This window comes from Neltuma alba, unplaced genomic scaffold (assembly GCF_004799145.2).
Source record: "Neltuma alba isolate B1F8T4 unplaced genomic scaffold, ASM479914v2 tig00010294_pilon, whole genome shotgun sequence".
NCBI lineage: Eukaryota > Viridiplantae > Streptophyta > Magnoliopsida > Fabales > Fabaceae > Neltuma > Neltuma alba.
In genome coordinates, this window is record NW_021635212.1 from 473,647 (window position 1) to 488,358 (window position 14,712).

Here is a 14,712-nt window from a genome sequence, read left to right on the forward strand (position 1 = left end):
ATCCAATTTTTTCATACTCGTGTGTGCATTATAAGATATATTCACTATTCAGAGGGAGGGAAGAAGTCCTACTTTGACTATCATATCATAGAGGGCCCATGAAGTTGGAACTATTCCAAAACCTAATTTTGGGACAAAATGGAATTATGCCGCTTTCACAATGAAGGACCACTTGAATTTCTCACTTCCAAACCCTTTAGCACGCTATTCAAATAATAGCAAAAACAAATTGTTGATAATATGCATGGTATATTCAAATAATTTTGAAATTTAATTACTTTTTCTAAAAAGTATGTTATAAGATCTCATATTATTTCACTTTCTTAACGGAAATTATGATTGATTTAGTGCAAAATATAGTTATCAAATTGATCTGTCTCACAAAATTTCATATTTCTTGACCATTTTCGTAATTATTAAATTATATATGAACACTAATTTTCAGAAATTTTAACCTCGAATTTTCAGAATACTAGTTGAATCAATGCTCCATCAAGTTTTATCACACACGAGAGAAAAAGAACCATCAAGTTTGAATGTGGCTAATGGCGCTGTCAGGACCATTAACAAAGGAATTTGTAGTGTGAGTCATTTTCTCTTTTAGCTTAAGCGAGTGTTTAAATTAATTTATTTTAAATGATTTTTTACTATACAAAGAAAATACATGAGAAAAGTTTGTTTCTTAGGGGGTAAAATAATATTATTTCAATTGATTCCCTTTTTTCCCCCAAAATATCCCTCAAGTCTTTTTTTTTTTTTTTTTTAACGTCCGCGGGCACACGACTGTTGTTATTAATTTTTTCTTTTTTGTAATCACTTTAGTACACCTAATTTATTTATGACTAATTTTATTACTAAATTGTACGTGAACACTAATTTTTGGAAATTTTGACGTCAAATTTTCAGAAAAGTAGTTGAATCAATGTTCCATCAGGTTTTATCACGAAAAATAAATAAATAAAAAATAAAAACAAAGGTTCCACCAAGTTTTTGGATATGGCCATGTGCTTCTTCTTTACGCCTTTTCCAGTCAAGCACGTCCATTGGTCTTGTCAGGACCATTAATTAAATAATTTCTTCTATATAGGTCTTCGCATAAAACTTAAGTGAGTGTTTAAATTAATTTATTTTAAATGATTTTGCACTGTATAACAGAAAAGTTTTGTTTTCAAACCGTAAAATAATTTTATTTCATTGACTTTCTTGTTTTCCAAACCCTTCAGCTCGCCATTCAAATAATACCCAAAAAATTGTTGATAATATGTTAATCTCTTAATATCTCTCCCACATTCGTTATATGCAAATAATATTGAAATTTAATTACTTTTTCTAAATATTATGTTATAAAAGATCTCTCATGTTTCACTTTATTTTAAGTTCTTAATTGAAATTTGTATTGATTTAGCATAAAGTAAAATTATTAAATTGATCTGCCTCACAAAATTCCATATTTCTTGACCGTATTAGTAATTATATTAGATTATATATGAACATTAATTTTCACACAATTTTCAGAAAAAAGTTGAATCAACATTTCATCATGCTTAAGTGTGGCCATATACTTGTTCTTTACGTCTTTTATTTTTTCTTTTGATTCATTTTCATTTCATCAATCAATCACAAAGTCAAGTCTTCTCCCCCGTTTGCTACGCTAATGGAAAAGTAGTCCTATAATTGAAAACTTTTGTAGGGCATTGATCATACCGATATAACCACCATTGCTCCGTTCACATTGTTTCAAATGTTTTATAATAAAAATGAAGGCACAACAATTCAATTTTATCAAATAAAATTATTTTTTCTCCTTTCATCTCTAATTTAAACGAGTACTCTTATGAACGGAGTAATGTATACAGTTTCAGGCACAGCTTATATATTTGTATGATTCATTGCATATAATACTCCTCTAGTCCTATTAAATAAGGTAGAGAGAAAATGCTTGTTTAATCCTATTTATAAGATGTATTATTAAATTTGTCATATGAATGTACACTTTTTTTTTGCAAACAATTTTATTTTATTAATAATTTATTATTATGTTATTTAATTCTTATATGGTATAATGTATATAAAATAAGAACAAAATTAAAATTTTATTAAATTTTAAGATAAAGTTAAAACTACTTCTAGTTTTTAATATAATAACTAGATAACTAATTTATGAATATTAAAAAAATTAATTAAGTTAGTAATTTGTAATAATATATTGTCTTACCTAAAATATCCTAGTTAATCATGTGTATTAGAATTGCTCTATCATGAAACTTTTAATATGTGCAATCAAAATATGGGCTATTTTGGAAAAAAGTGGATAAATATAAGAAACAAAAAAAAACTGTGATTTTATATTTATGATTAAATTAAATCTACAATTAGCTGTAAAAGGCCGAAAGTGGTAACATTTAAGGTTTTTTTTTGGCTCAATAAAACATGTTGAACATAATTTATAAATAAGATCCAAGAGTATATATGTGGGAATGAACTTTATAATCAATTGAGTTTTTTTTTCATCCCAAAATATTGACCTCTTAATAAAAATATTTCGAAATTTTAATATCTCTACCATTACATTAACTTTCAATGGTTGGAATTCAAAACTATATAAAAATATTTTTTTATTCTAAAAAGCTGATTTTACATAAGTCATAAGTAAGTTTTAGGTACTTTTGTAATCATGTTTAAAAAAACAGCTTTTGATCTATAAGTTAGATTGGTAAAAAACTATGATAAATAGCTCTCAAATTTACAAACTGATTTATCATATTTATAAGCTATTTTTTCCTCCTCAAAACGCCTTGCCATCAAACAAGCTGAAAATTGGCTTGCGACAAAGTCACAATAGTTACGGCATGTGCTACTTAAAAAGAGGAGGCAATTTCAATATCATTATTTATATATAGAAGTGTGTTACAATGTGTTGATATTTTTGTGATAAATTAATATTATTGATTTTTTCTATATAGGCGCATAAGCATTAAATTTTATCAACAAAATTATTTTTTTTTTCCCTTTTAATTTATAATATCAAACATATAATATACTGTTTCTGTGCGTGTATATACTCAAAATCAAAATTTTGGGACTAAGATGAATTAATGGCAGCAGGACAATGAAGGACCACTTTGAAGTTTCTCACTTCCAAACCTTTTTGCACGCCATTCAAATAAAGCCGAAAAAAATCTGACAAAAAATTAATGCCAATTTTTTTGTTGTTGTTGATAATATGGTAATCTCTTATATTTCTCCCATCCTTCTTGTATTCAAATGCTACCCCCATCCTTAATATAAGATCTAATTAATTTGTTTGAAAGGATCAAAAAAGTTAATAAATTACCTTAATATATTTATATTTATCTTGTTACTTTTATAAATTAATATATAATGTAATGATATACATAAGTATTTTAGAAAAATTATATAACATGTGATTTTATATTTATAATCAAATTAAATCTACAATTAGCTATAAAAGACCGAAAGTGGTAACATTTAAGGTTTTTCTTCGGCTCAATAAAACATGCTGAATATGATTTATAAATAAGATCCGAGAGTATATATGTGGGAATGAACTTTATAATAAATTGAGTTTTTTTTTACATCCCAAAATTTTGACCTCTTAATAAAAATATTTCAAAATTTTAATATCTCTACCATTACATTAACTTTGAATGGTTGGAATTCAAAACTATATAAAAATATTTTTATTTATTCTAAAAAGCTGATTATGCATACGTCATAAGTAAGTTTTACATACTTTTGTAATCGAGGTTAAAAAAACATCTTTTGATCTATAAGTCATATTGGTCAAAAGCTATGATAAATAGCTCTCAAATTTACAAACTGACTTATCATATTTATAAGCTATTTTTTCCTCCTCAAAACGCCTTGCCATCAAACAAGCTGAAAATTGGCTTGCGACAAAGTCACAATTGTTACGACATGTACTAGTTATAAATAGAGGAGGCAATTTCAATATCATTATTTATATATAGAAGTGTGTTATAATGTGTTGATATTTTTGTGATAAATTAATATTATTGATTATATTGATTGAAGTGAACTATTCCCGTGCATCGCACGGGGGTATATATGCTAGTTAAATGTAATAAAAATTTACAATTGCCAACTATTCACATCAAATTTTAATACTATAAATTTATCTATCTGTTTTATTATTTAATATTTAATAGTATAATAACATTTTTACTGAATAAATCTTACCTGTTGAAATGAAGAGGGAAGTTGGTGAAGATGTTTCGCTTTCAAACCCATGTGACATGGGCTCGACCCAACGTATTGAAGAGAAGAATTTGTGTCATAAGGAGTCAACTCAAATGGTTTAAGAAGATAATTTAATATTTTATTTTCTAAGAATTTATTTGGCTCTAAATTTATTTTCTTTGTTTCATTTTCATCTCAATCACAATTAATTGGCAAAGAAAGGCAAGTCTTCTGGGCCGTTTGGTACGCTAATGGAAAACTAATCTGTAAATGAGAACTTTGTAGGGAGTTTATTATAGTGATATAATCATTATTCCCCATTTCTCATTGTTTCAAATATCTTTTTTTTATAAATAGGGTCAAAGTCTCCAATTGAAAATTTTATCAGGGAAGAAGACTTAAGTGAAAGTACCCATACTTTGTATGTCAGAAGTTGCAAAGTAAAAAATATCGATATTTTTTGTGTATAAAAATTTAATATGTTTTTCACACAAATAAAATTTTAAATGGAGGATTCCCCCCCCTAATTTTCTCATACTTGTATGGGTATTATTTTGTAATGTGTACTGTAAGGTATATTCAGGGGGAGAAGAAAAGTCTTACTTTCTCTATCACCATGTGGATAGCTAGCCAATAACAAGAAATTTATAACTTGTTTAACGGTTTAAGGGCTGAGGAAGCAACTAAAACGAGTGAATAAGATAATTTAATATTGTTTTTTATTTGTTAACAATTTACTTGGTTGTGGGTTTTCTTTGATTATTTTTCATTTCAATCGCATCGCAAAAGGCAAGTCTTTTGTACCCAAAACACAAAAGGCAAGTCTTCCTCCCGTTTGGTACGCTTATGGAAAAGTGCCCCGTAACTGAAAGCTTTTTAGGGCACATATTTATTATATATATTGATATAATCATTATTCCCAATTTTTCATTGTTTTAAATGATTTTTTCTATTATGAGCATTAAATTTTATCAAACAAAATTATTTTTTCAGTTTCCGTTTTATTTTATAATACCAAACATATGGTATACTATTTGTGTGTGTGTACTCAAAATCAAAATTTTGGGAGAAAAATGAATTAATGGCAGCTGGACAATGAAGGATCATTTTGAAGTTTCTTACTTCCCAAACCTTTTAGCACGCCATTCAAATAAAGCCGAAAAAAATCTGACAAAAAAATAATGCCAACTTGTTTTTTTGGATAATATGGTAATCAATTATATTTCTCCCATTCTCCTTGTATTCAAATACTACCCCTTATCCTTAATATAAGATCTAACTAATTTGTTTGAGGAGATCAAGAAAGTTAATAAATTATCTTAATATATTTATATTTATCTTGTTACTTTTATAAATTAATATATAATGTAATGATATACATAAGTATTTTAGAAAAATTATATAACATGTAATTATGTAATTGGGTCTTATGTTAAGGACCAGGATAGTAATTTTGAAATTTAATTACTTTTTCAAAAGAGTATGTTGTAAGATCTCTCGTATCTAACTTTGTTCAAGTTCTTAATTGAAACTGTTTTTGATTTTAGCATAAAATATAATTATCAAATTGAAAATTGACCGACCTTACAAATTCCATATTTCTTGACTATATTAGTAATCATTAAATTATATATGAACACTAATTTTTAAAACTTTTCACCGTAAATTTTTAGAAAAGTTTAATCAACGGTCGTTCAGTCAAGCACGTTCGACGTGTTGCCAGGAACATTTATATGAGAGGAATATTCTGTTGTAAAATGTAAAACAGATTTTTTTTTAGTTAATTCTCTTAATAAGTCTTTCTTTTTTCCCAAGGAAACATAATTTTTTTTGGCAGCCTCTACCCCTCTCTCGATATATATGATATAATGAACTCATTTTTATTTTCCTTAATTATAAAAATTTCTATTCCGCTTAAAAGATATACGTAATACGCAGGCTTCCTGTAAAATTAAAATTGGGTTGCACAAATTTTTCTTTTATTTTTTAATATTTCATTTACATCGACCATGACAGTACTATTAATTATTAGTCATTAAATAAAATAGTTTAATGTTTTTTTTTTGCAAAAATAATTTTTTTAATAGCTTGCTAGTATACAGGCCCTTACCTTGGGAACATTATTCTATATTAAAGCTATAATACAAAGAACTATTATATTAGGAGTAAGGGCTACAGTGATGTTATCAACAAATCTGTTTGTCATGGCCAACATGTCAGTGAATCTATATATTATGCGTTAAATAATAGAAATCAAAACCTTGACTTATAATTCTGTTATGGGGGGGGGAAAGGCTTATAATTCTATTTTTTACAATTAGGAATTATAAGAATTAAATACACAGTGCACTAAAATTAATTTGTGTTTACAAGCCCATGGTTTATATACTGAAGCCAACCAGTTTTTAATGGCGACAATAATTCATGTTAGTTTTTTTTTTTAATCAATTCCGATTATATTTTAGTTCCCATCAAATTCTTCAATCCAAGTTGGAAGAAGAAAGTGACTTGAGCCAGCGATTATTATGACAAACCTTTTATCGGGCGTAGCTCTGCCTATAAAAGAAGCCTCATATGTTAGATACCATATCCTGCGCTCCTTCATATTCATAGCCTTCTAACTTCACTCATGGCATTTCAAATCATCATGTGTTTCTACTTGTTCCTTCTTTCTCCTTCCCTTTCTTCTTCTCTCCACCCCCCATTATGTAATTCTCATGATTCCATTGCGCTTCTTCATTTTAAAAACTCTCTCTCTCTTGATCATTCTGCTTCAATGGAGTGTGATGAGTTTAAGTACACATCTTACCCAAAGACAGCTTTATGGGGAAATGATTCAAACTGTTGCTTGTGGGATGGGATCACGTGTGACTCGATGTCTGGTCATGTGATTGGCCTTGATCTTAGTTGTAGTTGGCTCCAAGGTCAACTCCATCCTAACAATAGCCTCTTTGAACTTTCTTATCTCCAAGCACTCAACTTGGCTCACAACAATTTTAATGGGTCTTTAATATCATCTCATTTTGGTGGTCTTTCCACTCTCATGCAACTAAACTTAAGTGATTCTGTTTTTGCTGGTGAAATTTCTCCTAAAATTACAGAATTGTCCAAGTTGGTCTCTCTTGATTTGTCTAGGAATAGATTTTTCGATGGGTGGTTAAGTTTTGAACTGTCCACTTGGGAGAAGCTTGTTTTAAACATGACTGATCTAAGAGAACTTGTTTTAGATGACGTAGATGTGTCTTCCATTGCATCAAGCTCCTCGTCTTTGAAGTCGCTTAACATTTTGAGTCTTGAAGGTTGCAAATTTGATGGGCCTATTCCTGCAAGTTTTGGGAACCTCACTCAATTAACTGATTTGAACCTTGCAAGAAACAATTTTAGTGGTCAGCTTTCATTTCTTTCAAATCTTCAAAGTCTCACTTCATTGGACCTCAGTGACAATTATTTTAGTGGTCTCTTACCGAATTCCATAAGCCATTTGAAGTCTCTTGATTTTTTGGGTCTTCGGGGTAACCAATTTCATGGGCCTATTCCTGTAAGTTTTGAGAACCTCACTCAATTAACTTATTTGGACCTTGAATTTAACAGTCTTAGTGGTGAGCTCTCATTTTTTCCATATATGTCAAGTCTCACTTTATTGGATCTCAGTGGCAATAGTTTTAGTGGTTTGTTGCCAAATGTGTTTGGAAATCTTTCAAATTTGAACTTTCTTGATTTCTCTAATAACAAGCTACAAGGTAATTTTCCGGAGTCAATATTTACACTCATAAATCTTTCTCATTTGATACTATCATCAAATAACTTCAGTGGTTCTGTTAATTTTTACCAATTTTCCAAGCTTCAAAATCTAAAATATCTTGAACTTTCAAGCAACAAGTTTCTCTCACTTACCTCTGATAATAATCTTAACTACACCATTCCCAATCTTTTGAGCTTATATTTAGATTCTTGTCATATCACTATCTTTCCAAAATTCATACGCCTTCCAAATTTGCAGATGTTAAATCTTGATGATAATAAGTTGCAAGGTCTTCCTGAGTCAATTTTTGGTTCCCTAAATCTTTCCCATCTAACTCTGTCATCAAATAATTTGAGAGGTCCTATTAGTCTTCATCAATTCTCAAAGCTCCAAAATCTACAATCTCTTGATCTTTTGAACAACAAGTTTCTCTCACTTAGCTCTAGTAATGATGTTCACTATACCATTCCCAATCTTATAGAGTTAGATCTATCCTTTTGCAACATCAATGACTTTCCTAAACTATTAGGAAACCTTGAAAATCTGAAGTATTTATATCTATCCAATAACAAAATTCATGGAGATATTCCCCAATGGTTCAATAATGTGGGGAATGGTTCTTTGTATGCTTTGGATCTTTCTCATAATAACTTGACATCAGTTGAACATCTTTCAATGAGAAATTTGATATCTCTTGATCTCAGCTTTAACTTGTTGCCTGGAAATCTCCCAATTCCATCCTTTGATGTTGAATTCTTTTCATTGTCCAACAACAAATTCAGTGGACCCATTTCTTCCTCATTTTGCAATGCAAGCTCACTTGAGATACTCAACTTATCTCACAACAACTTGTCAGGCCACATCCCAAAGTGCCTTGTTGCTCTCCCAAACCTTACAAGTTTAGATCTGCAGATGAATAATTTTATCGGATCTATACCAAATAATTTTTCGAGGAGCAATTCTTTGGAATCTTTGCATTTGAACAACAATCAATTTGAGGGACAGTTGCCTTTGTCTTTGACCCATTGCAAGCAATTACAAATTTTAGATGTGGGAGCAAACAAGATCAATGACAAATTTCCTAATTGGCTTGAAGGCTTACCGAAGCTACAGGTACTCATTTTAAGAAATAATGAGTTCTATGGTGCCATTCATAGTTCCAACACCAAACATCCTTTTCCCATGTTGAAAATTTTTGATGTTTCCAACAACCATTTTAGAGGGTCTTTGCCAACAACATACATAAAGCAATTTAAAGGAATGATGAATGTTGACTTTGTTTCAGCCATGCCAAATTACTTGGAAAACCGTTATGGTGGTTATCAAGAATCAGTGATGGTCACATTAAAAGGTGTTGATTTGGAGTTGGTAAAGATCATAACTACATTCACGTCCATTGATTTGTCAAAAAACATGTTTGAGGGAGAGATTCCACATGTTATTGGTCAGCTGCATTCACTTAAGGGGCTTAATCTCTCCCATAATAAAATCACCGGCCCTATTCCTCAATCCATTGCAAACTTGACAAACCTAGAATCGTTGGATTTATCATCAAACTTGCTTAAAGGTGAGATTCCTCTTGCACTAACAGATCTCAATTTTCTTGAAGTTTTGAATCTTTCACAAAATCAGCTTATCGGAGAAATACCAAGAGGTAAGCAGTTTGATACATTTTCACAAGATTCTTTTGAGGGAAATTTAGGACTGTGTGGATTTCAATTATCAAAAGCATGTAATCATGATGAAGGGAAATTGCCACAACCAACTTCATCAAGTAATGACAACTTTGGATTTGGGTGGAAATCAGTGGCTTTGGGATATGGATGTGGGATGGTGTTTGGAATATTCATGGGTCAAGTTATTTTTTTAACTGGAAAACCCAAGGGGCTTGTCAGAATTTTTCAAGCTAGCCCTAAGAAACAAGCAAAAAGGACAAGGAAAAGAGCCCATCAGAATCAAAGAAGAGTGAATTAGGCACAAAATATGGCTTCATGTGATATATTGTTCATCTTTTTTTTCTCTCCATGTTTCCACTATGGTAATTATTTCATGTTTCTTAAATATCTTGTCAGTGATTGGAATGTAATGTACTGTATATTTAATGCAAGGTATTGTCTTTGCCCCCCCTTTTTAATGAATTTCAAGTGATTTGCCTTCATTTGTATGCTATGTACTATTTGATCATCATGTGAATAAAATTTTCCACGTATTAGAAACTTTTTTTTTTCTTTTTGGTACAGACATGTCATCAACTTATGTTATTTGAATTAGTTATTAACCATTCAACCTTTCTCGTCTAATTAATGATTTAAAGAAACTTTTAGTTTGTTCGTTTCTTTAATTTAAAGTTCTATTGAAGGATTTTTGGTTTTTATAAATATGTGAAAATCACTTTCTACTTCAAGACTTTATGATCGATATATGATTGTTTAGAATAATGCTACAAGCAAGAATTTAAAATAAGCAAAATGATTTTATTTCAAATTTTAAACTCTTAACAATTTTTTCTTATTTTGCCAAACTCTTAAAACTGAAAATATGACAATACAAAACACGAGCCTCAATTGCTTTATTACTTAACAGTTAACATTCAATTGGGCTAGTCCTCTCATGAAAATCTTGGGCCTAAAAGCATTTTAGCCTATCAACGACATCGTGACCCCTTTTTTCGTAAGTTCATAAATTCTTTTGTTTGTTTTTTTACCCCTTATTCAGATTGAAAGAAAATTAGAGAGAAAAGAAAATTAGATAAAAAAATATAGAGAGAAATTATTTTTTTTTCTTACTTGGATATGAGAGCAAATATGGGAGGAAGGAACCCCTTGCTTGAAGTAAAATAAAATTAGAGAGGAAAGAAAACTAGAGAGAAAAATATGAGGAGAAATGAGTTTTCTAAATATCAATGTAATGAATTATTTCAAAATCAATTATAATTGAATTGATCCTCATCCTAACAAAATTCATTTAATTGATATATGTATCCACCAATTCAACATAGGCATAAGATTTTTCAGGATTGGATAGGAGAGAAAATATGAGAGGAAGAAAAAATGAAAAAAAAGGGGGTAAATTCCATATCTCATTTTCTCTCTAAATATGGATAAACTTGGGAAGAAAAACAAGATTTTTTTGATTGTTCTTCCCCTCTCTTCCTCTCACATTTATTTATTTTATTTTATTTAAAAAACTATTCACTTTTTATTTTTTATCTTACAAGAATATTTTTTATTAAATAATTTGCTTTTAAAATATAATACTATGAAAAAATATATAAACCAAATAACTTGATTTGAAATTATTTGATGATGTTAATGTTAGTGTAATATTCCTGTTGTAATATTTAATTTGATTTAATTTTAAATATGATATATTTTGATAGGGGTATTTTAGTTATTTAGATATTTTCTTATTTTCTTTCCTCCCTATTTTTCTCTCATTGATCCAAGCAAGAGGATGTTAATATCTTCTCTCTAGTTTTTCCTTCTCTCTATTCTGCTCTTCTCATTTTCTTTCCTCCCAACTTTTCTTCTAATTCAAGCAAAGTAGAAAAGTGGAGGAGAAAATAAAATGGGTCATGTGTCTCATTTGATCTTCAAATTTTCTCTTTAGATATTGAGAGGTTTAGGAAGGAAAATAAGATTTTTGTGACTGTCCCTTCTCTCTTTTCCTCTCCATATTTATTTATTTTATTATATTCAAAAGATTATTAACTTTTTTATTAAATAATTTGGTTTTACAATATGATAATATGAATATATATATATATATAAACCAAGTAACTTGATTTTAAATTATTTGATGATGCTAATGTTAGTATAATGTTCCTATCACAATATTTAATTTGATTTAATTTTAAATATGATATATTCTGATAAGGATATTTTAGTTATTTAGATATTTGCTCATTGTTTTCCTTTCTATTTTCTCTTGTCTATCCAAACAAGAGAGATAACAACATTTTCTCTTTAGTTTTTCCTCCTTCCTGTTTTACCAGTTTTGTGTTTCACTGTTTCATTTGACATCATTAAAATCCAATAAAAAAATAAGGGTCAATGAAATATTGTAAATACGAAGTAGGAAAGAGGACCAAAAAAAAAAAGAATAATAAGTGCTTGAATCCACCAATTTCTCCCGAAAAAATAATTTTCAAGTATGTATTTATATATATATATATATCTATATATAGAGAAGTTCATTCATACATTTTTTCCCCCTCATTTTCCTCCCAATTTTCAAGTCCTTCAAAAACTTCAACCAAGTTAATTCAAACAATCAAATGGTCATAATAAAAAAGAGGGTCTTAAACTAAACCCTTCAACGAGCCTTTATACAAGGGCGTCCCAAATTATGTGGCGAATATATCTTTTAAAAATTCGTATATACTTAGAATATAGGGAAAATAACAAATAAAGACCCCTGAATTATCAAAGTTATAAGGAGGTCACCTGAAAAAGCCAAATTGCCAAGAAGGACCTAGTCTCAAATTGTAATTATGAAATCAGGCTAAAACGCCAGAAATGTCTTTATTCTCTTTCTTCTATCACTCCATCTCTTTCTCTTTCCTTCTTCTCTTTCTCCTCGTCTTCATCCTTCTCTGCCTCTTCATCTACCTCCCTCTCTTTTTCATTCTATTCCTCTCCCTCTCAAAATCATTCATCTCCCGCCTATGCATTTATCAATATGATTAAGGTGGTGGCTATTCCCACCAATCTTTATCACAAAAAAGATGGTGACCTATCATTAATGCTAGTTGATGACTTTCAACTTTCATTTCCAGATATGTTTTTGATATAGTACTATTCGATTGTCAAGAGTACTATCTTCTTTTTGTTTACTTGTATTTGGGAATCGATAATCTCCTCATTTGATTCGAAGTTGCTGGTTGCTGTCAAAACACCTCTGGTTTTTTGTTATTTAACTTACTATTGTTGTAATACTATTTAGTAGTGTTGTAACTACAGATTGGTTAATTTGATCACAGCAACATGGCATGACAATATGAAAATGTTGGTATTTTGTTTATGGGCATAGCAATGTTAACATTTAGTATTTATAGTTGTAAATGGTATCAATGTAGATCCATTTAATGTTCTAAAATTCATGACAGACCTCCTCACAAACTTATAATTTCACTTACCATAGTTGTTATTTGGCTTTCCACTCTTGTCAGTTGATTTTCATAACTTGTCATTCGCCTTACTCAACTTGTCATAAATTACATATCAGAATTTTTCATCTGTTAAAGAAATTTGAAATTTTGTCATTTGAAAAGAAAAAATTAAATTTTTATGAATTATTTATCAGAAGTTGTCATTCGCCTTACTAAACTTGTCATTCGCCAAGGAAATTTGGAAATAAACGAAGTTATAATTTGATATACTTAACTTGTCATATATTATACTTAAGTTATGGTTTTCTAAAGTAAAAAACAATCATCTTGTGATGATAGAAATGCAGTGATAGAAACACAGAATTTGTTACGTTATATCCACGTTGGCAGACATTTTGAAGCAAGTGATTTATAAATTGTAGAGACAAAAGATATTGAGATATCAATTTAAGAGTTAACTCTTACATTTGTTTGATGTGTATAAAATAGTTATTTAGCTTTACCATTTAGAACCAAAAGAAATAATTCTTAATATAAGAGTTTGTTTAACTTTTATTTTGATCATAAATATAAAACCCTAATTTATTTTGTCTCTCATATTTATCTATTTTTTTAGGGTAGTCCTTATAATAATAGTTATTCTAGCCAGTACACTTGATTAACAAGAATATTTTAGGAAAAACAACATTTATTTATTACAAATAACTTACTTAATTAGTTTTCTTAATTTACTCAAATCAATCAACTAGCTCTTATATTAAGAACCGAATGTAATATTATTCTCTTAAGTGGCTATAAATCTTTGAATGTTTTATGATGGAAATATTAGCCAAATGCAAAATAAATTTAATTATATAAAAATTAAATTTCAAATCTTGAATTCAAATTGAAACTTTTTCAATATGAATAACATTGAATGGTGATTAAAACCAACATGAGAAATACTTGCGATTTGATGGCAAAAGAAAAAGAAAAACTTGTTATTTAAATGATCACATAATTTGACTAGTAAATTTATTTAGTAACATTTTTTGAAACAAAAAGCAAATCTTGAAAGGAAAATGACAAATAAAAGCCCCCAAAATTATTAAAATTACATAGAAGTCACCTGAATAAGTAAAATTATCATGAAGGACCCAGTTTTATATTATAAATATGAAATTTTGGCTAAATGGCTGAAATGCCTATCAGTCAAGTTGTGATTTGGTCTATTAAAGTTGTCATTCGTTAAAGTGAACTTGTCATTTCCTATAGTCAATTTGTCATTTGGCTGAAGGGCATTTCAGAAATTTCACCAAGATTTCATATTTGTAATAAGGAATCGGGACCCTCTTGATAATTTTGCTTATTCAGGTAATTTCTGTGTAATTTTGATAATTTGGGGTCGTTTTTGTGATTTTCCCATATCGAAACATAAATATTGTCATGTTAAATCTTAAAACTTAGAGTAAAATACTATAACGGGTCGGATAAAATTCAACGGGTTTAACGACCGGCGAAACACAACGCGACTTTGAACTCAGACGAATTTCGCTCTGCAGATCTCTTGCGAAAATCTTCATCCTTGCTTCAGAGGAGAAGAAACAGAGTCAGTGGATTTGAATTTTGAAACCCTAGCAGAAGTCGGCATCTCAGACGA

At 29.3% G+C, this 14,712-nt stretch overlaps 1 protein-coding gene across 1 annotated transcript; it reads left to right on the top strand.

Moving 5' to 3' along the window:
• Positions 1–578: 578 nt before the first annotated feature.
• LOC114755545 (receptor-like protein 34) lies at positions 579–9,956 on the top strand. The gene is made up of 2 exons (XM_028944439.1): positions 579–583; positions 8,746–9,956. Exon 2 carries the CDS (start codon positions 8,876–8,878, stop codon positions 9,935–9,937), a length of 1,062 nt encoding a protein of 353 aa, XP_028800272.1. The 5' UTR covers positions 579–583; positions 8,746–8,875; the 3' UTR covers positions 9,938–9,956.
• The last annotated feature ends 4,756 nt before the right edge of the window (positions 9,957–14,712 follow it).

Bases quoted from the DNA above. Each gene is read 5' to 3' on its own strand.
- LOC114755545 (XM_028944439.1), top strand. From the start codon at position 8,876: ATGAATAATTTTATCGGATCTATACCAAATAATTTTTCGAGGAGCAAT.